General features: G+C 48.2%; 1 protein-coding gene across 2 annotated transcripts in view; it reads left to right on the forward strand.

The window, feature by feature from the left end:
* Positions 1 to 6,121, forward strand: part of LRRN2 (leucine rich repeat neuronal 2) — a 103,954-nt gene extending 97,833 nt beyond the window's left edge. For both annotated transcript variants that reach the window (XM_034767234.1, XM_034767233.1), the window contains exon 2: positions 2,950 to 6,121. In XM_034767234.1, the coding sequence (XP_034623125.1) occupies positions 3,220 to 5,385 (2,166 nt within the window). In that variant the 5' untranslated portion in view covers positions 2,950 to 3,219 and the 3' untranslated portion in view covers positions 5,386 to 6,121. The remainder of the gene's footprint in view (positions 1 to 2,949) is intronic.
* The last annotated feature ends 15,873 nt before the right edge of the window (positions 6,122 to 21,994 follow it).

Here is a 21,994-nt window from a genome sequence, read left to right on the forward strand (position 1 = left end):
TAGTCGAACCCCTTGCCGTCTACTTGCATGAACACCTGAGCCCCTTAGGAGGCCAGGAACCTGGAATATCACTGCTACTCAGACGCTGTCTTCCCTTTATTCCTTTCTAGTGTTTTGTGTCTGTCAGGCATCTCCACAGTCACAAGGGGTGTCTCTTACCCACTCCCTTAGTATGTTAATACTCTGACAAAGAATAGTACAGAGTCCTGCTGTAGCCACTGGCTCACAGCCAGAGCTCTCCACTCCCACAGCAGTTGCCTGCAGGAAAATCAATGGCAAGGAGTGAGCAGCCTAAATAACCAAGTTGAGAGCCTAGACCCCAGGGGAGGGGGAACAGAAAGACCGTGAGATGTCTCCCCATCTAAGGATTCGCAGGGCATATGCAGCTGTCACACTCCCACTGGCTAAGGAAACAATGAAAGGCTGGCGGTGCAGATGAGTGCCCGGTTTGGCTGGCCCACCCATTGCAGAGGAAAGATCAATTCCCTGTAGTGTGGGAACAGTCAGATGCAAGCTCCTAACAGACCAATGCTTCCCAAACCGGAGCCTGTGGAGCACTGATATGCAATGGAGCTGCTACCCCTGCACTGGGTCACTGCAGCTTGGTGCAGGACGCACAACAGTTCCCGTGTTTCTTTGAGCAACTCGACTCAAAGGTGCAAACCTCTCTCTTCACCCTGCTTTCTCTGTTTGGGGTTTTTCTCGGGGGTAAATCCAACCGTGACCCAATGTGCATGGGACACCAAAACTGGTGGAAAGTTAGGTGCTCCCCACCACCCCACCCCGGAAAGGTACCTTGCTCTAGGTTTGTAACATGGTCTCAGGTTGGATTCAGCATCCTGTACAGAATATGATCTGGACGTCCTGGCTGTAGGAACAATTCTACCATGTAACGATACTTTGCACCTTTCATCCAAGGACCTCAAAGCATTTTGAATTTACGATTTCTATGCAGCTCTTTTTCTTTTATCTTGGTACTTAGCTGACCCCATTACTGTCATAACTGAGCATCTCCCAGACATTAAATGTATCCTCACAGCATCCCCACGTGGGAGGGAAGAATCATTACCCCATTTCACAGCGATGAGACGTAAAGAAGGGAAGGGATTTGCCAAGTGTCTGGGGAAGGGAGTCTGTGGCCGCTGGGAACTGAATTCAGATCTCCCCAGACCCAGACCCATGCCGTGGGGTACGTCTACACAGCAAAAAAGACCCTTGGCAATGAGTCTCAGAGCCCAGCTCAACTGCCTCGGGCTCATGCAGCACAGGCTGCGGAGCTAACAATGGCAGGCAGTGTAGATGTTCGGGCTGGATCCCAGGCTCCAAGATCATCCCCCGTCATTGAGTTTCAGAGCCCGGGCTCAAGCCCAGCAGAAACATTTACAAGGCTATTTCCAGCCCTATAGTGCAAGCCCGAATCAGTTCACCCTGTCTGAGACTTGCTGCATTGGGGTTGTTGGTTTTTTTTGCTGTGTGAACAAACCCTTAGCCACCCGATCATCCTCCTTTCTCGCATTCCTCTTTTCTGCTTCTATTGCCTCCATTTCCCTTTCCCATCTGCTAGAATTGCCGTGGCGAGCACTGTGAGAACAGGGCTAGTCCCTCACCCACCCACCCCCAACCCTACTGCTGCTCATCTTCCCCATTCCCCCTCAGCAAAAGAGGCTACTCCTGTGATAATATTTAGGCTTCCGATTTTTTTCCCTACAGGGAGAGAGAATGAGCAAAGGAATCTCTGGATCACTCTCTGTGGAGATCCTTTTACCTTTGGTTTCATGCCAGTAGACTTTTCCTGTGATCAAGAATTCAGTCCCTGTGTGGCTCCCCAATCCCTGCCCCGATCCCCATGGTCACCCATCACTTTCATGTGGCTCCCAGCGTATTCCTCAGCTGTGGTATTGGGGATTGTGTTTTAAGGGCTGAGCTTCCCAGACAGGTTCTGGGCAGGGCACTGTGCAGCTCTTGTTATGCACAGCTGGCTGGTACTGGGCACAGAGTAAAAAAGAGCTCTTGCAAACCCCTTAAGCACTGAGTGATCACTGAATACCACCACAGACACATTAATTCTTTCAACCCCTTGTAAAAACCTGCATAAACTATGCCGCACATAAAAACTGCCAGACTGGATCAGACCCGGGGCCTATCTTGTCTCTGGCAGTAGCCAGTACCAGCTGCTTCAGAGAAAAATGCCAGAGATCCTTTAGGATGATGGGATAACTAGCACCCAGGGGATGTTAATTCCTGGCCCCGTTAGATGGTTTATGCCTTGAAGCTTGAGGATTAATATCCCTTCCAAAATTCTTGGATTATTTTACTAATATAACACACTCACGATTTGCCCTAATTGGAGACACTGATTCTGAAATCCCTTGGCTTCATTTTAACCCCTTAGTTCTGTGCAGAGATGGGCCCAGGTGTTTAAAGGTTCCCAAAGTTCAGGGAGGCATGGAGATCCAGAGGCTTGGTTCGTTCTGGGGGTCAGACACCAAATCTGGAACAGGATCTGAAAGACGGGAGGATGCTGGGTTCCGAAGTCTTGGTTTGACCTCTCTCTAGTTTTCGGTTGAGCCAGATAAAGAAATGGGTTATTGTTATTTATATTACAGTAGCATCTAGAGGCCTCTGAGATCATGGCCCCATTGTGCAAGGTGCTGTACATTCAGACGGTAAGAGACAATCCCTGCCCCAAGGAGTTCACAACCTAAATAGAGAGACAAAGGATGGGAGAAAGGAAATATTATCAGCCCCATTTTATAGCTGGTGAGGCACCGAGTGGTTAAATACCTTGTCACACAAGGAGTCTGTAGCTGAAACCAGAGCTCCTGACCACAAGACCTACACTCCTCTCATTACTGCGGGTGCCGGATTTAATCTATATTTCTCTGTCTTGCTTTGTTTGCCACTTGCGCGGTTCTCCTCTAACGTGACCTGTTCCTTGGGCTCTTTCAGGAACGACCTTGAGAGGAAACCTCAAAAATGCAGCAGAGTGAAAAAATGAATCACCTTGGGAGGAAGAAAAGGAGAAATTCCGATTAAAGGAGCAAGCGCTGCCCAGAGCATTATGACCTCTTCTACAGGGAAGGCCGAGCTGTGCAGCCTTCAACAGGAACAATAACGCTGCAGGGAACACCCGTGAATGGTGGAAGAGGCTTGGGGCAGGGGTTTTCTGTGTGTGTGGGTCCTATTTCCACCTCTCCCTCTTCCTGTGCCAAGTTCTGGATGTGCCCTGTGAAAGTTTTTGCCCAGGAAGGAAGTCGGTCTTGCCAGTTGAAAATGAGACACTTTCAAATGAACTTGCTTCTCATCTGTGTGGCAACTGCCACAGCCATCCCTGTAGTGCCCTGGAAGGTGAAATGCCCACTGCAGTGTGTGTGTCAGATCCGGCCCTGGTACACGCCCAGGTCTGTGTACAGGGAGGCTGCCACCGTGGACTGCAATGACTTGTTCATCTCCACGGTGCCGGAGAGCTTGCCAGAGGGGACACAGACCCTGCTCTTGCAAAGCAACCACATCGCCAGGGTGGACCAGAGTGAGCTGGACTATCTGAAAAACCTGACGGAGCTGGACCTGTCGCAGAACAGCTTCTCTGACATCTGGGACTTCAGTCTGAAGAACATGCCCCAGCTGCTGAGCCTCCATCTTGAAGAGAACCAGCTGGCTGAGTTGTCCGATAACAGCTTCTCTGGCCTGGCCAACCTCCAGGAGCTGTATCTGAACCACAACCAGCTGCGTAGGATTTCCCCGCAGGCCTTCTCAGGCCTCAGTAACCTCCTTCGGCTCCACCTCAACTCTAATCTCTTGAGGACTGTTGACAGCCGCTGGTTCCAGGTGCTCCCCAACCTGGAGATCCTCATGATTGGAGGCAACAAGGTGGATGCTATCTTGGATATGAACTTCAGGCCTCTGTCGAATCTGAGGAGCTTGGTTCTGGCTGGGATGAACCTGAGGGAGATCTCAGATTTCGCCCTGGAAGGGCTGAGAAGTCTGGAGAGTCTGTCTTTCTATGACAACAAGCTGGTGAATGTCCCCAAGCGGGCGCTGCAGCAAGTCCCTGGCCTTAAGTTCCTGGATCTGAACAAAAACCCTTTGCAGAGGATCAGGCAAAGTGACTTCATGAATATGCTACACCTCAAGGAGCTGGGACTTAACAACATGGAGGAGCTGGTTTCCATAGACAAGTTTGCCTTGATCAACCTCCCCGAGTTGACCAAACTGGACGTGACCAACAATCCCAAGCTATCCTTCATCCACCCTAGCGCTTTCCATCACCTGCCCCAAATGGAGACCCTGATGCTCAACAACAACGCCCTAAGTGCCTTGCATAAGCAGACGGTAGAGTCCCTGCCCAACCTGCAGGAGATCAGCATCCACAGCAACCCCATACGCTGTGACTGCGTCATCCGCTGGGTCAACAGCACCGAGAACCATATCCGCTTCATCGAGCCCCAGTCCACACTGTGTGCCGAACCCCCGGACCTGAAGAGGAGGCACATCCGGGATGTTCCCTTCCGGGAAATGACCGACCGGTGCCTGCCTCTCATCTCCACCAAGAGTTTCCCCTCCCACTTAGAGGTGGCAGACAGCGAGAACATCTCACTGCATTGTAGGGCCCTGGCGGAACCAGAACCAGAGATCTACTGGGTCACACCTTCTGGGGTCAAGCTGATCCCTTACTGGGAGGACGGGAGGTACAAGGTGCACCCTGAAGGGACACTGGAAATTCACAAGATAACTGCACAGGAGGCCGGGCTTTATACCTGCGTGGCCCATAACCTCATTGGTGCTGACACCAAGAGCATCAGCCTGATGGTCAACAGCTCCTTCCCTCTCAGCGTGGACAACCTGGAGCTCCTGGTGAAGGAAGTCCAGGCTTACCATATCCTTGTCACCTGGAAGCCCCACCTCAACACAATCTCCTCCAATCTCACCTGGTCCAGCTTCTCCTTCAGCTCCAGTTTGGATGTGACCAACGTGGCCCGGATCCCTGCGGGCACCCACCTGTATAACATCACCCGGCTCCACCAGGGCACAGAGTACTGGGCCTGCCTTCACGTGGCCTTCGTAAACTTGCAATCCAAGGTGGCCTGTGTGAATGCCAGGACTAAAGAGGCTGGCTACGGCTATGGGTACCTGGAGAGCGGGCGGAGTGTCTTGACGGTGCTGGCCCTCTGCATCTTGTTGCTTTCAGTCAGCCTGGTAGGCCACTATGGCTTTGGTTCCTACAGGCCGCAGCCTGGGAAGCTGCTCCTGCGCTGTCTGCCATGGAACCCGGGCTCGTCCTCGGTGCGCGTGGTCTACCCTCCTTTCGTCAAACACTGGGATCAGGGGAGGCCTGGGGAGAAGCTCCTAGCCGTGGAGGTGCAAGCAACGCCGCTGGACTCTTGAAGGTCAACTCTTTGGAGGGGCGTGGAGATGGGGTGGCGGTTCCGGGGGTCGGGGAGAAGGCAAGTGAAACTATTTTTTACCAAAAATAAAAAGAAGACTTGACTGACAAACAAAGCAGCATGGCAAGTGGAGCGGGACATGGCCAACATCCAGGCCTTGCGGTGCCCCTCTGCCCCCATGCCCCGCCCAAGTCACCCATCAACATTTGTCCAAACAGATTGTTTCTCTTACAGACAACCTGCTGTTACTGGGGGAAAGGTTCTTGAGTGAATCTTCAGCACAGACAGGGACAATGAAAGGCAATGCCCAGAGCAGAGAGCATGAGCAAGAACAGCCATACTATAGAACCACAGATGACACCAAGTCCCCGGCAGCCCAGCTGTTAGTCCGCTAGCTGGATGGTCCCTGTCTTGGAAATACACAAAGGCCTTTCCCTTTGGGACTTTTTGTGTGTGTACAGCCATAGGTAACCACGACTCAAACCTGCCAGCCCCCTTATTCGCTCACCCACAACCACCTCAAGGAACAGAGTGGGGAGGGGGGAAGAGGACAATTGGGCTAAGGAAACAAGGATGCTGCTGCTGCTGTATCTCTTAACTGGCTAGTGACGTCTTTGTGACTCTGGCTGGATTCCGCCATGAAAAGCCGATTGGATCCCATAACCCAAGAGCTTGATTTCAAGGCTATTTTGTAAACTTTTGTGGATAATGTTACAAAAAAAAAAAAAAAAAAAAAAGGAAATTCTTGCTTTTCTGTTTTTGTAAAAAAAAGAAAGAAACAAAAAAACCTTTGTACACTGGTCTATAGCGTGAAGGGTTCGTGCTAGAAAAACATTGCTGCAGAGACAAAGGGTGGGGGCAGGGTGTATGGCAGGGAGAAATCTTTGATGTGGCAGAGGTTCCCGGAACAGTGTCTTACTTCCAAATAGCTGCACTTTGCTCTCTGCACATGTCCCACTGCATAACTTGAAACATCCCAGGAGATGAAAGTGAGAAGAGGCTTTATGGGTGCGAGGGGAATAAATATTCTGGTCTCCAATGCTGTCATCACCTCTCTTTCTCTGATGAGCAATTAAAATTGCAAATGAAACATACCGGTGGACAGCATGAGTCTCTCCCCCCCACCCCCTTCTGTTTCTAATTATGCCAAACCAAGGGATGATGCCGTCTATAGAATTTCAAATCAGTGAGCTTGGGAGAGTCAGCTTCCCTTCGCTAGTGGTGTATGGATGTTTTTATTTAAAAAAACTCATTTGTTTACTTTTAAATTTCTAAGAAGCCTTTAATTGAGGGGGTGGGGGAACCACATGGAAAGAGAAAGGCAGGACAGATGAATTGGCTGATGGAGAAATAGATGGATAGCTAGAAAGAGAGTGATAGAAAGAGGCCACCAGAAAAGAGTCAGTGTAAATAGACACCAAAAATAATTTTCCCACCAGGAAGTATAATGTTCATGGTTATGAATGTTGCTTTACCTTTCAAGATCTGGGCAAGATGGTGGTTGTAAGGAGACAGAAGACAAATGAGTCGGTTATCTGATATCTGAGACCAGCACCTATGGTGCACTGGTGTACTGAGAATTCCAAGTTAAAAGGCATGGGGAGATGAGTAGCAATTTGAACGAGACACATGCATGGGCTGATCCGATGCGCCCTCACCACCATCTTTGTAATGACCTGCCATCGTCCGTGCTCTAACAGCAGCAAATTCAGACAGGACCAAACCTTTTGAAGTCCATGGGTTGTGGAGCAGGCCCTTAGACCAGTCGCTTCACATAATGCTCCCTGCTTCACATAATGCTCCCCATCCACTGTGGGGCACATGATGCCCATTGCAAGCATTAAGAAAAGCTCTACCATAATCATGTATCGTTTTTTGATGTGGTAAAATGTCATAGGGAGAAAAATCTCCACCTAGATCTAGCAGATGTGTATTCACATCAAAAAAATCACTGCAGAATTTGGCATGGTTGGCAACCTTTTCTTAGGAGAAGGTCAGGTCTGGAATAGCAGGGAATGCTGGAAGTCAAGAGCGGGGTGCACTGGCAGAATAGTGTGTGTGAGAGGCCCCTGGACTAATAACTGGAAGCTACAGGTCAGGACTGAAGGCATCGGAAGAGCTTTGCAGAGGAAAGTTGCCCAGCCCCAGTCAACTCTTGCTAGGATAATAAATCCCTCTCCTTCCTCCAGAACCAAATCTGTTCCCTCAATTAAAAAGTACAGTGCCAGAGGGAAAATTTCAGCCAGGTTCGCTGTAATCACCTGAAACAAAACGTGATGTACCAGCAAATAAACAAGGCCCAGAGATCAAAGTGTACACGGCTAAGCTTTGCTGGAGCATCTGTAAACATTATAATGCCTTCCCCCTTTGGGAGGGGCTCTGAGTTGATCAGAGAGAAGAAATAAAATGAAGATGAAGAGAGATTCCCCTCCTGGTTCTTCTGAGCCCAACCTAGGGATAATGGCAGACAGATACCTTCTGCGCGGAAAGGTGTCTGAGAGAGGCCTTCATTAAAAATTAAAATGGCCTGGGATGTGAAGTCCCATCCTCCGCAGTTTGCTATCCCTGTCGAGGTGAACACCAAGGAGAGCAATGAAAAGAAGCCACTGTGAGAGTGTATGTGTGTGTCTTGTTCTCTTTCATTCACACGCATAGCTGACCCCTCTACTCCGCAAGCACCATCGGTGATGGTCGATTTTGGGGGATGCACAACCATTGCTAAGTGGGCCCTGGCTAATTTGCATAGACATCCTCATGAATGTTAAGATGCACAAATCAATGAGGGCACCGTGCCCTGCTTGCCTTGATAAGGGAACAGACACTGCTTGTTCCTGCAAGTTCACCAGCAACACATGCCGGCAGCCCTTCCAGCTCTGTCTTTGCCATGCAGTTACAGGGAGGCTGTTAGATGCCTTAAGCCACCTGTTTAAAGCCATCCCTGCTTTAAAATACCCTGATATTCTGTTCTCTCTCCCCCCACCCCCCATTCACAGGAAAGAAGCCACTCAAATGGAGATGTCACGACACTATCACCATCTCTTGATGCAAAACCCATTACCCCGTAACTGGCACTAACTGGCCGCCTTAGCAGAGACACCAAGGATTGACTGGGCCATAGAGCCTGAACTCTCCTCTCAAGTCCAGAGGAGGCTGCTCCAGGCTGAGGGTGAGGTGTGTTGGTGGAGTAGGCCGAGGGAGCTTGCACTCTTCATGGTGGCTGGACTATTCCTTGGATAAACAGAAACTGGAAAATGACTCCCCTTTAAAAAATGGACATGCTGCTCTCCCAGTCAGAACTTGGGAGAAACGCACAAGAAAATGGCACATCCTCCCAAAGCAAGACAGCCCACACCTGTCTGATGCTGTGCTGCAATGCAATGTTCTTAACACTTAAAGCTAGAAGGACTATTTGACATGGTGGAAGAACACTGAAGAAATTATGGGATTGACGTAGCCTGTGCAGACAACTTCAAGTGTGGGATTCCATGGCCAGTCCTCTGTGACCTGCCTAACCTCAAACTTCTACTCTTCTGTGCAGAGTTGAGCTCCAACCCCACATCCCAGTACCTCGCCCCTGCCCCGAACTCTGGAGGATTTGAAATCCAGATGGGAGGTTTACAGCTTGGCTCTGTCTCTGCTTTAAAGTTAGGAGTTTTGTTTACTGGATCCTCTTTCCCAGCTGGGACTGGCAACGTGGTTCTGCTTCAAACATCATAATAAAAGATTGTCCCCACCAGGCGTACAAACATAACAATTACTGTGTTCCTGTCCCAGCTGGGAGCAGTGGGCAGGCGCCTTCAGTGTGATGCCAGAATAACTCATCCCACGCAAAGCACGCCCCCTCTCCCTGGGCTGACACCACTGCATGGAGGATGCCTCTTACCGGCTGAAATAAAAATGCCGAAAAAGTAGAGAACGGTTTAATTCCCAAAACCATGGAAAGAGCCTGCGAGCTCGTCCAGAGTGGATGAAACTGGAGCCTGCACGTCTCACGTGGAAATTGCAAGACCTTGGACAAAGGGCTACCACCAGCATGATTGACACCAGGGCAAATCACGCTGGAACACTTCCATGCACTGGGGCCAGGGCAGCACTTAAAATTTTGCTAGTATAGCAATGTCAGCTCGGGGTGTGGTTATTTTTATGACATTTCTATACTGGCAAAAGCCCTAGTGCAGACACGGTTATACTGGGGACAAAAAATGGTTTTGCCTGTATAGCTAATTTTGTTTGGGACCTGGGTAAGTTATATTGGCAAAAGCACTCTTTGGCTGGTATAAGCTAGGTCTACACTAGGAGGGCTTTGCTGGTCTGGCGGTACTGGTATAACTATACCAGCAAACCTTTCCTAGTGTAGACTAGGCCCAGGGCTTTGACAAGGCTATTGCATCTAAAGACGGATGCATGAGAATTCCCTTTTGGGCAGAAGCTTCTGCTGCAGCCTTCTCTGATCCATTATTCCATATGATAGTTCTTCCCAGCCACAATTTAGCCAACCGGCACTAATCAGCAAAGCACTTAATCACGTGCTTGGGACCCATTGAAGATTTGCCATTATCTTCAATGGGACAGGCTCAAAGCTAAGTATGTGCTTAAGCCACTCCGGAGATTCTGTAGGCTCCCAAGTGCCTTCGATGGAACTACTCACGTATGTAAAGTCAAGTGTTTGGAGGATCAGGGCCTAAATATCTTTTCTCTTCTGCCTTTCTTTACACTGGGGAAATGTACAAAAAAATCCCCACTGGTTTAGCTGGATCAGTGTGAGATCAGTTGGGAATATTAGCCTGTAAATTTCCCAGGAGTAGACATGTCTTTGATTTAATTCCATTCCTTCCAGTTATATAAAAAGCTCCCTTATTAATCAGTCACGGGGCAATATTTTCACCTCTCTCCTCTGCCATTTGAGAGGATCTTGTTCCTACGCGTGGCAGAAATGTAGCTAACCCTCAAGCAAAACAAACACACAGCCCTTTTAAAGGCTGTAATTTTGTAGGTGTAGGGAAAGGACATCTGTGATCATTACTATCATTACTGCTAATGTTACACTGGGACCGGAGGTGAGATTTCAACAGCTGCTTGGTTTGTTTATTTTAACCTACAACTAATTCCTGCAAGCAGAAGATTCTATTTGTTTATTTCTTCTTCTATTTTCTCAGTTGCCTTCAGCTGAGTTTGGGAATCACAGTGATACTTATGGAGCTTCACAATATAATTAATATAAAAATACACCACTCTGATTGCCAGCACTGACACATTGAATTGTTTTGTCCTCTATGGATGCTTCCTTTCCCCCCACTCCTGTCTGCTCTGGGATCTCAACTGTACTAGCTAAAACCCAACTGTGCTGGCTACAGCTGCGTTTAAACAGTAGTCAGAGCAGGACACTGGGAGTTCGGAAGCCTGAGTTCTGTTCTTGACCGCCACTGACTCACTTCCTGACCTTGGGCAAGTCACTTAGCCCAACATTTTCAAAAGTGGCTGCTGATTTGGTGGGTCTCAGTCATTTGGCAGCCCAAACTGAGAGTATATGGGGTTGATTTGCAGAAATGCTGACCTGCCATGGCTCAGCGCCTATGAAAATCATGTCCTAGGGGCAACATTTTTAAGAGAGCTCAGCAGCCATCAAGCCCTGAGCGCTTACAAAAAGCTGGCTCCTTACAGAATTTTGGTGCCTGAGCTCTTTGGATAATCTGGTTCCATGGGTTTCCAGCCAGGCCCCCAAAATGAATGGGCACTTCAGAAAACGCTGACCTCTGCTTCTCTGTGCCTCAAATCCATCCTCTCTGAAGTGGGGACAATGATATTACCCCCCCTCCTCCAAATGCTTTGATATCCTCATCTGAAGAGCACTGTGCGGAATACACTATTTATTATTGTGACGATGGTCTGATTCTCATAGTTTCCATAACCAGTGATTTTTTTTTTTTTCTGATCATCATGCTAGCTAAATAGCACCACAGACCCTGTCTATCCTGGCCGTACAACCAAATTCAGCAACTGCGCTTAAATATGGTTTAAACTCAACTGTGGTTAAACCACTTTCTTACAGGGTTTGACCAGCCAATGCAGAGAGGGTCAAACTATATTAGTATAGAATGGTTCAACTAGTCACGTAGACTGGAACAAATGGATAACAGCTGACCTAGTCCTGTCTTCTGTTGAACTTTAAGGGGCCAATTCTTCATCTGCTCTGGGATCTTTACTCTGACAAAGGCCACAGCTAGATGCTAAAGAGGAAGATAACCCTTCCCCCCAATGTTCATTTCATAGTGAAGCATGGTATGATTGAGAAGGAGCTGTAGCTGGTAATGTGTTCTCTGCAGCCTGAGGACTGATACCCTTGCCTAATTTTTATCCTAGCTAGTGTAACTGTAGAAGATATTCATCCCGCAGTGAAATTCACCCCTGTGCAGAGGGCCAGCCTGAAACCTTTGCACCACTTAAGCCCTATTTTGAAGGGCTTACGTGCCTTGTACTAATTTCTGCGCACAAAGGTAAATTTCACCTTAAGCGTCTAGCCTCTTTTTTGCCACTTAAGTTGTTTGCCTCAGTAACGTCACACACTGATACACACACGTGGCTGCTACTTCCACTGTCTGTTTTAACCTTGCTTCCAAATGCATTTTCCTTTCATCTGCTTGGAATGTGTTCCTTTCTGAAGTGACAGAGTGGCTTATTGTTCTTGTATTAGCTGATGGCATAAACAAGGGCACCAGCCTACCTTGCTCTCCCCTATTCATTTTGCATAGCTCTCTGCCATTTTCTCTCCTCCCTTCCAAAGCAAACAGTCCCGGTCTTTCTGACTGATGCAAGAGGGGACAGCCTGATTACAAAGGAGAAGCATCTATTTAAATACAGAGATCTGTGACTGGAGTGGGAAAACATACAAATGCAACGGGATTTGGGTAGAGCACTATTATCACTGCAGCAATTCCGGAGCATGGCACTAGCTCCACCATTCCAAATGTTTTTAGGAGGAGTAGCATTTTAGCCTTAAGTAACGTAATCAATGGGTATCACTTATCGTGTGAGCAGGCCAGGCAAGCTCTGTGGATGCCCTTTAGTCCTGCTTGGCACCTTCCTGCTATATCAGTTCTGCCCCCCTTTCCTAGCTCTGCTAATGCACCTCAGTTCCCACCTGCAGCCCCCTTTTGTGTTCTAGTTGTCATTCCCCCAAACTGCCTGCTGATGCTCCCCATTCTTGACCTACAACACACACTAGTTCCAGCCCTGAGCTTTCATACTGGAAACCCACTGAGCTCACCCCAATAAACCCACTGCAGGGTCTGATGGAGTCAAACCCATCACACGTGCTGGGTTTGGCAGGGGAGCCTGAGAAAATTCTTTCCAACCAGCCTATGCACGAGAGATAACAGAATGAACCCAACTCTCTGAATTGGCCCTTAAAACGGCCCAGCTAGGGTGACCAGACGTCCTGATAAAATCGGGACCATCCCGATATCCAATTTGTCCCGATATATTTCGCGGTATGCCTTTTTTATTTTGCTCCGCCAGTGACCCCCCTCCCCCCCGATGTGTCCCGATATTTTCTTCCTTTTATCTGGTCACCCTAGGCCCAGCTTTGCCTGCATGAATCATTGCCTGGAAGGTGCCACGGTGCCACAGTGATAACATTACTAATCAGGAAGGACTAGTCCAAAAATGAACCTTGCTCTGTGAATTATAACAGCTGCAAAGTTTTATAGGGCCTTGTGATTGGGACATATGGGTTCTCACCCTCTCGGAGGCTGGATCGTGCAAATGAAACAGTTGTGCAGATGTATGAGGGGTAATTTTTTGACTGCCAAGAATAAGTCACGTCAGGATGTCGTCTTGTGGAGAGAAAGAAAAATGGCTTTTCATTGATCGGCTCCCCTGGTATTCCTCGCCTTCCTTTGAAAAGCCCATTGGCTTCTGAGCTGACACAGTAGGATTGCCCAGATAGGAATGCCAGATCAAAACCCCATGGATCTTGGGGGTTGTTAGAGTGACCAGATGTCCTGATTTTATAGGGACAGTCCTGATATTTGGGGCTTTGTCTTATAGAGGCGCCTATCACCCCCCAACCTTTGTCCTGATTTTTCACACTTGCTGTCTGGTCACCCTAGGGGTAGTTCAGACCTCAGCTTTGTGGCTTGATCCCAGTCCCTATAACACAATCCAAACTGGAACATTAGCTCTACTACCACCTTCCTGCCTCCGCCGCTTCCCAACTTCAGATCTGGATTTGGAGCCAAGCTCTGCGGTGAGGGCATTCAAACACTGAGGGGAATGCTGGCAACTTTCCAAAGTGCCCCAAACCCACATACAAATGCACTGGAACGAAAGGCACACAGCCCTAATAGTTGCTTGTCCTTGTCTCTTGCCTCTGCCTCAGTGAATATAAATAGCGTGGATTTACCAGCAGTACAATCCTGCCCTTGATCAGCTTTGTCCTTGTCACCCTGAAGTTACTGGGAGACGTATTTTAGGACTCTATTGGCCACACTTCGGGCATACATGCCCGCCTCAAATCAGCTTTTTATCCCCAGCTACAGCTTAAAATCAACACTGTTCCAGGCCATTCATAGAGGCAACACACTCCAGATTTGAGTTCCAACTCCGCAAACTACATATTCCAGCAAAATGAGTCGAGAGTGTGATGCAGTTGCTAAAAAGGGCTAATGTCATTCTTGGCTGTATTAACAGGAGTGTCATATGTGAGATATGGGTTGTTCCGCTGTACTCAGCCCTAGTGGGGCCTCAGCTGGAGTACTGTGACAAGTTTTGTGCCCAAGGATGTGGACAAATTGGGGAGAGTCCAGAGGCAAGCAACAAAAATGATAAAAGGTTTTAAAAAACTGACCTGCGAGGAAAGGTTAAAAAACTGGGCATGTTTAGTTTTGAGAAAAGAAAACCGAGCAGAGACCTGATGAGAGTTTTCAAGTATGTTAAGGGCTGTTATAAAGAGGACAGTAATCAACTGTTCTCATGTCCACCAAAGGTAGGACAAGAAGTAACAGGCTTAATCTGCAGCAAGGGAGATTTAGATTAGATATTAGGAAAAACTTTCTAACTCTAAGGATAGGTAAGCACTGGAACAGGTTACCTAGCAAGCTTGTGGAATCCCTGTTCTTGCAGGTTTTAAAGACCAGAGTAGACAAACATCTGTCAGGGATGGTCTAGGTTTACTTGGTCCTGGACTAGATAACCTCTCACGGTTCCTTCCAACCCTACATCTCTATGATTCTATGAAATCATCCGTCTCCATCAAAAAATTCACTAACACTGATTTAATGAAACTTAAACACAGGCTTAAAATTAAACCTGTGCTTAAACACTTTGCTGAATCAGGGCCTTTATGACCACTACATGGAGAGGCATAGCCCTCAGCCTGCCAGGGCCTAAAGGCGGGACACAATGTGTTACGAGGATCTGAAATTAGGGACATAAAACTATGATTCATGAAGGGAACTCAGAATGCAATGGGATACAGTAATCTAGTGCAAATGACTCAGTGATCTCATTTCATTATCCTTTATTTCTGATGTGTGAGGAGACCCCCAAATGTGTGTGGAATAGTATGTAGCTTTGGGTCTAAAATGAATGACATTTGAGCGGCATGCAGAAAGGCTGTCTTCTATGGTAAAAAATTAGTCTTGGGCAATTTCAGAGATTATATATTTGCTAAAGATTCTTTCATTATCGCATTCAAGTTGTATTTCTTGCAATAGGAAACTTGGGCCAGATTTTCAAAGAGCTCAATATTCATTTAGGCACCTAGCTAAGTGGCTGGATTTGCTGGAGACCCCAGCATGTTGGATGCTGAGCTAATCTGAAAACATTTTCAAATGTGTCTGTGACCTAGGCACTTCAGGGCCAAAGTCCCACTGATTTACAGTGAGATTTAGGCTCCTTGAGTGGCTGTCGCTTTTGAAAATGGAACTTAGGCATTTTTGAAAATGTTACCCCAGGCCTTTATTTAAATGGGAAATGAGCGATTTTGAAAATCTGGCTCTTTTGTCTACATGCAAAGTCACCCTGGTTTAACTAAAGGTGCAATTTTAAATCATTTTAGTTAAACCAATGAAAAGGGCTTGGTGGACACCCTTAAACTGATATAAACCTGGCTTGTATTGATTTAGCTTAAATCAGTTAGGAACAGGTTTCCATAAAACTGAAATAAACCACTTTTAAATCAAATTAAGAGTGTTTACACAGGGTTTTGAACTAAACTGGTTTAAAACCCAATTTAAATTAAACCTTTTCAGTTCACCTTCTGAGTCGAGAGGCTTCGAGGGAATACATAGCACAGGACAGGCTGTGAGACACAGTCTGCCACCTTTACACTGAGTATGAGAACAGTCCCACTGGTTTCATTAGGGCTACTCATGGAGTAAGTTATTATTTAACAGAGGAAATTCCCCCTGTGCAATGGGCTACCAGTTAATTCCAACCTAAGTCCTATGTTACACACCAGTCATCAGTAGAGATGGGCCCAAGCGGCCCAGTTCCCAGCTACAGCGGGACACCTACATAAATACCCCAAGTTCATGCGTGCTGGTATTTGGGGTTCCATGCTGAATACCCAGAGTTCCCCAGAGCCAGGATCTGAGCTTGCCCACATTTTGGGAAACAAGTGAAGGTTTGATATCTGGGGTTCATTGTAGCAGAAATAGCCAACTGCTCCGGAGGGGCGGTCAGATCTTGGATGTGGTGCAGGAGGCAGACCCAGCCGTGGAGCTGGGATTGGAACCGTCTGACGTCCCAACTCTCAAATCCAGGCCTGGGAGTTCTCAGACAGCTGTTGCATCCTGGCCTCCACCCAATGGCTGCTGAAACCCGGTGAGCCTCAGCCAAGGCACCACCCATGGGAGTGCTGATTGGAAGATTGCCCAGCTTCACCGACTAGTCCAGCCATGCTATTTAAGCCAGAAGGAGGCACAGGAATTCATCTGAGCAACTAAATGATTCCCTGTTGCTGCTGCTGCTGCATTGGACCCTGATTGTGCCTGCACCCAACCCTCTTCCTGATTCCTAATCCTCTCCTGCCTCACGGTGCCTTTGCTCCTGGTACCCACCATGCTCCTGCTCCATGCCTGATCCTTGCCTCTCCTCCAGTTCCTGCCCTTATACCTCGCTTCCAACCATATCAGTCCAGGCTCTGACTTCTGGCTCTGGCATTTGGTATCCGACCCTCAGCTTCGATTCCTGGCTCTGACTCTGGTAATCAGCAATTGACTCTGGTGCTGACCCTCGACTCCATTCCCCAGCTGGACACCTGCTCTGCCCACTAGACTTGACTCCTTCTCTGGCCACTAGGCCAGACCACCTATGTCCCACTCCCTAACACCCTCCCAAAACAATAGCCTCTACCCACTTAAACTAGAAGAGCTCCCATAGTGGGAAGCAGTAGTAGGTCCTTTATCTTCCCTGTGGGCTGTCCAGTAGAGGCTGATATCATTCACATAACCAAAGCTAGTATATTACCAATTACTCCTGCTCTCCCCAGTGTACCACTATTCAGAAGCATCTGAAGTTGAGAGTGGAACTGGTTGAACTATATTCCCCATGAAGATAAAGCTACACCCTTTTCCTGAAGGCGTTTCCCATTCTGACATGACATTAGCCAGGGGCTGTTACTTAATGCAGAGAAAAGTTTAGGCACAGCCAATTCTTAAGAGCATCTTAAATTCATTTCAAGGTCAGTCCCGCCGGGAGGGAAAGCATCCACCCATTGAAACACTGAATGAACAGAAAATTGCTCAATCAGGTTTTACCTTTGCAGTCTGCTCCTCATTTATTTGGGAGAATGAGGCTTGCAGCATAGAATAATGGTTGAAGATGTTTCAAAGGGGGGGAGATTTTAAGATGAGTGTCTGACCTAGGATGACTCTCTAGGCGAGGGCCCTTTAATCAGGAGGACACAGGCATAACAAGATCCAGTGGCTGGAAGATGAAGCTAGAGAAATTCAAACTGGAAAACAAAGTGCAACTTTTGAACAGGCCGGATAATTAACTATTGTAATGGCTTCCCCAAGGGTGTGGGGGACTCTCCATCACTGGCAATTCTACATCGGGTTTTCTAAAAGAGATGCTCTAGAGCCTAGTTCAACCACAAGTTATTGGGCATGATGCTGGAATTTTACTGGATGAGGTTCTCCGGCCTGTGTTATACAGGAGGTCAGACAGAATGATCCCTTTGACCTTGAAATCTACCAATCTATGAACATAAGGAGGGATAGTCTTTGGGCTCCACCGAGGCCTTGGCTCCACTGGCGCTGTACAGCGCTGCAACTTGCTGCACTCAGGGGTGTGAAAATGCCCCCCCCGAGCGCAGCGAGTGCAGCGCTGTAAAGCGCCAGTGTAATCAGAGCCTGCAGCGCTGCACGCTCGCTCGCAGCGCTGCAAGCTATTCCCCTCGGACAGGTGGGGTACATACAGCGCTGCGAGAGCTCTCTCGCAGCGCTGGCGGCGCGACTACACTCGCGCTTCACGGCACTGCCGCGGCAGCGCTGTGAAGTCCCGAGTGTAGCCGAGGCCTCAGTCTCACTGAAGGGAATACTAATGGGAGTAAGGGAGAAAGATCTATTGAAGGTGACTATCAAAGGGCAAAGAATGAGTATTTACTATTACACTCTGAGTTTTTTCATTTGCAATTAAAAGGCTTCTTTGAAAATACTTCTCCCCTCATCCTGCCCCAATCAGGTTTAACACCTGTGCTGTGGTTTCTTTCCCATAAACCACAGTCCTTAGCGGCTTTTTGTCCACCTCCAACCCCGCCCCTCATTCCGGTTTTACTTCTATTTGCTTTAGGAATAACAGTGAAGCAGTCGCTTCAGTTCCTTCTTCCCTTCCCCCCCCTCTTTCTCAGTGTAAACAGCATTGTGGATTTCATATGCAACTTAGCTTCTTGACAAATCCAGTTGAGAACATTGTGTGCCAGATTCTATTTTAAGCATCTAATAAAAATGTTTTTGGAATGAACCCACCGCTGTGTCCTTCTTTTGCAAGAACCTTATTATTGGCATCATAGAAGCACCCAAAAGACCACCATTGCACTAGGCACTGTACACATACATAATAAGAGGAGACAAAGGGCAAAGAGGGGGAAAAGTGATTTACCCACAGTCCGTGGTAGAGCTAAGGATAGCAACCAAGTCTCTGAACTGCCAGTCCAGTGCCCTTCCCACTGGGTTATACTGCCTCTCACGAGAGTAGTGTATTTCTACCATTCTTCCTTCAAAGAAGGATATACACTTTGCCTAAAAGAAGTGCTTTGCTGAACAGGGATGGGATTACTCATATACTTATAGTTAAACCCATGCTTAAGTGCTTTGCTCAGTCGGGGCCTTTAATCTCTCTAGGTCTCGGTTCCCCATCTGTAAAATGAGGCTAAGACTCCATCCTTTCCGCCCACCCTTGGTCTGTCTGGTCTGTTTAGATTGCAAGCTCTTCAGACCAGAGACTGTGTCTCGCTAAGCATTTGCACAGCAGCTAGCACCATGGGGCCCAGATCTCAGCTGGGGGATTTTTGTGCAACCGTAACACAACTAATAAATCATGGTAACAAATGAAGTGGGGAGAGGTGTGGCAGAGCGGGGCATGCTGCCGTCTGGCATGAGGCACGCTAGAACACTTGCTGTGACTGTAGACGTGACTAAGGTACATCGGTGTGTTCAGCTTTTGCAGTTCAGGCTTAAGGGGTTGGAGGATTCAAAAAAATCCCCGGTGATCCAAGAACATCTCTGAGTGCTATGTAATAGAATTCACTATAGACTTGTTTTCTAGGCACGTTAGATCAGATGGGAAGCTGGCTGCCTGCTGAGCTCCAAGACATGGTGGCACCCTGGGGTTTAACTAGAGTAGGCTGCAGGCAGATGCTCCACTCGGCAGGTGGATTGCTTTGGGTTTTCATAGGCTGAAAGAGCTGAGAGCACTGATGCATCTGAAGGTGCCTGCAGCAGCCCTGTGTCACTGTGAGGGCGCTGAAAGGCTGGGCTCTTATAGTCCATTCCATGAGAGCCTAATGGAGGCCAGATCATAGGGAGGCCCTGTGCAATGATACTAAAGGGCCAGAGAGAACCACGGGGACTGTCTTGTGTCCAGCAGCCTCGCTAAAGAATCCCCTTTTCATTCACAGCTGAGTCCTGTCTTCTCTATACGACAAGGGAATCTCTTTATCTCAGTGCCCGCTAAAGAGCATCTCAGATGTTGCCATGTGAGTCCATGGAGGTGGAGGGAGGGGGTAGCAGAGGAGAAGGTGGCCTGTGAGACGAACTGGCAAGATGCAGCATGGCAAAGCGTGGCCAAGGAAGTGAATTACCCATCCAAACTTTCTGCCTTCATTTTTCCAGAGTGGTTTGACCTGGATCCACCAATGGCACTGGCTGGGGTTTTAGGTAAGCGGATTGAGTGCTGCTGAAATGTCCGGGGTCCTGCACGCTAAGGCTACCTCTACACTGCGAGCTAGGGGGTGGGATGCCCCAGCTCACGTACACAAGCTGGATGAGATATGGTGCGGGTATAAATAGTGGTGCAGCTGTGGCAGCGTGGGCAGAGGCCTGGCTAATGCAAACACTCCTGAAAACGGTGGGTGCACACTCTGTCCGGCCAAGCCGCACCGCTGCTGCCCCTGCTATAGCTATCACCATGTACTATCTTGGGGGAGACACAGCCCACTCCAGTTGTACTTTAGTGTGGCTAGTCAAGGTCAACCCTACACCCCCTGCCTGGGGCTGACCTCAAGGAGCTGTACAGTGTGTCTGTATGGCCCGGGGCTCAGTTGGGGCATCAAGGCTCAGTTGTAATACAAATAACAATAATAGCTTCGGGGATGAAGAACTCACTGTCAATGACACTCTTTAGAAGCCAGGACCTTTTCTCTGCTCTTGTCCCCACAGCTCTGTTTGAGGGGAAATGGGGCACCGATGGGCAGGCCACGTTCTTTAATACCATTAGCTGGCATTCATTCCATCAATTTAATGCACTCTGTGTCTGTCACATGGATTCATTCATTATTACAACCCTTTATTTGGCTTATCACCGTGGTATCTGGGCTCCTTACAGGGAGATGTTCAAGATCTCAGAACAACTCATGGCAGGTACATATTTATCAATCACAATTAGTCTGATTAAATTAGAATTAAAGCAGGCACCCCTTCCTCTCTTTAGAACGCTCTGAAGTGTACATTCAAACTGCAGACATCCTTGTGAAACATTGGCAGTGTTTCCCGCGTGCGTGATGATGTTATTATGAAGCGGGTATGTTACAAAATCCTAGACAGCTTTATAGAATCATAGAATATCAGGGTTGGAAGAGACCTCAGGAGGTCATCTAGTCCAACCCCCTGCTCAAAGCAGGACCAATTCCCAACTAAATCATCCCAGCCAGGGCTTTGTCAAGCCGGGCCTTAAAAACCTCTAAGGAAGGAGATTTCACCACCTCCCTAGGTAACCCATTCCAGTGCTTCACCACCCTCCTAGTGAAATAGTGTTTCCTAATATCCAACCTAGATCTCCCCCACTGCAACTTGAGACCATTGCTCCTTGTTCTGTCATCTGGCACCACTGAGAACAGCCGAGCTCCATCCTCTTTGGAACCCCTCTTCAGGTAGTTGAAGGCTGCTATCAAATCCCCCCTCACTCTTCTCTTCTGCAGACTAAATAATCCCAGTTTCCTCAGCCTCTCCTCATAAGTCATATGCCCCAACCCCCAATCATTGTTGTTGCCCTCCGCTGGACTCTCTCCAATTTGTCCACATCCTTTCTGTAGTGGGGGGCCCAAAACTGAACACAATACTCCAGGTGTGGCCTCACCAGTGCCGAATAGAGGGGAATAATCACTTCCCTCGATCTGCTGGCAATGCTCCTACTAATGCAGCCCAATATGCCGTTAGCCTTCTTGGCAACAAGGGCACATTGTTTACTCATATCCAGCTTCTCGTCCACTGTAATCCCCAGGTCCTTTTCTGCGGAACTGCCAGCGCTCAGCCTGTCGGTCCCCAGCCTGTAGCAGTGCATGGGATTCTTCTGTCCTAAGTGCAGGACTCTGCACTTGTCCTTGTTGAACCTCATCAGATTTATTTTGGCCCAATCCTCCAATTTGTCAGGTCACTCTGGGCCCTATCCCTACCCTCCAGCGTATCTACCTCTCCTCCCAGTTTAGTGTCATCTGTTAACTTGCTGAGGATGCAATCCATCCCATCATCCAGATCATTAATGAAGATGTTGAACAAAACCGGCCCCAGGATCAACCCCTGGGGCACTCTGCTTGATACCGGCTGCCAACTAGACATCGAGCCATTGATCACTACCCTTTGAGCCCGATGATCTAGCCAGCTTTCTATCCACCTTATAGTCCATTCAGCCAATCCATGCTTTTTTAACTTGCTGGCAAGAATACTGTGGGAGACCGTGTCAAAAGCTTTGCTAAAGTCAAGCTATATCACGTCCACTGGTTTCCCCATATCCACAGAGTCAGTTTTCTCATCATAGAAGGCAATCAGGTTGGTCAGGCATAACTTGCCCTTGGTGAATCCTTGTTGACTGTTCCTGATCACCTTCCTCTCCTCCAAGTGCTTCAAAATGGATTCCTTGAGGACCTGCTCCATGATCTTTCCAGGGGCTGA

The sequence above is a fragment of the Trachemys scripta genome, chromosome 4 (genome assembly GCF_013100865.1).
Source record: "Trachemys scripta elegans isolate TJP31775 chromosome 4, CAS_Tse_1.0, whole genome shotgun sequence".
Taxonomy (NCBI): domain Eukaryota; kingdom Metazoa; phylum Chordata; order Testudines; family Emydidae; genus Trachemys; species Trachemys scripta.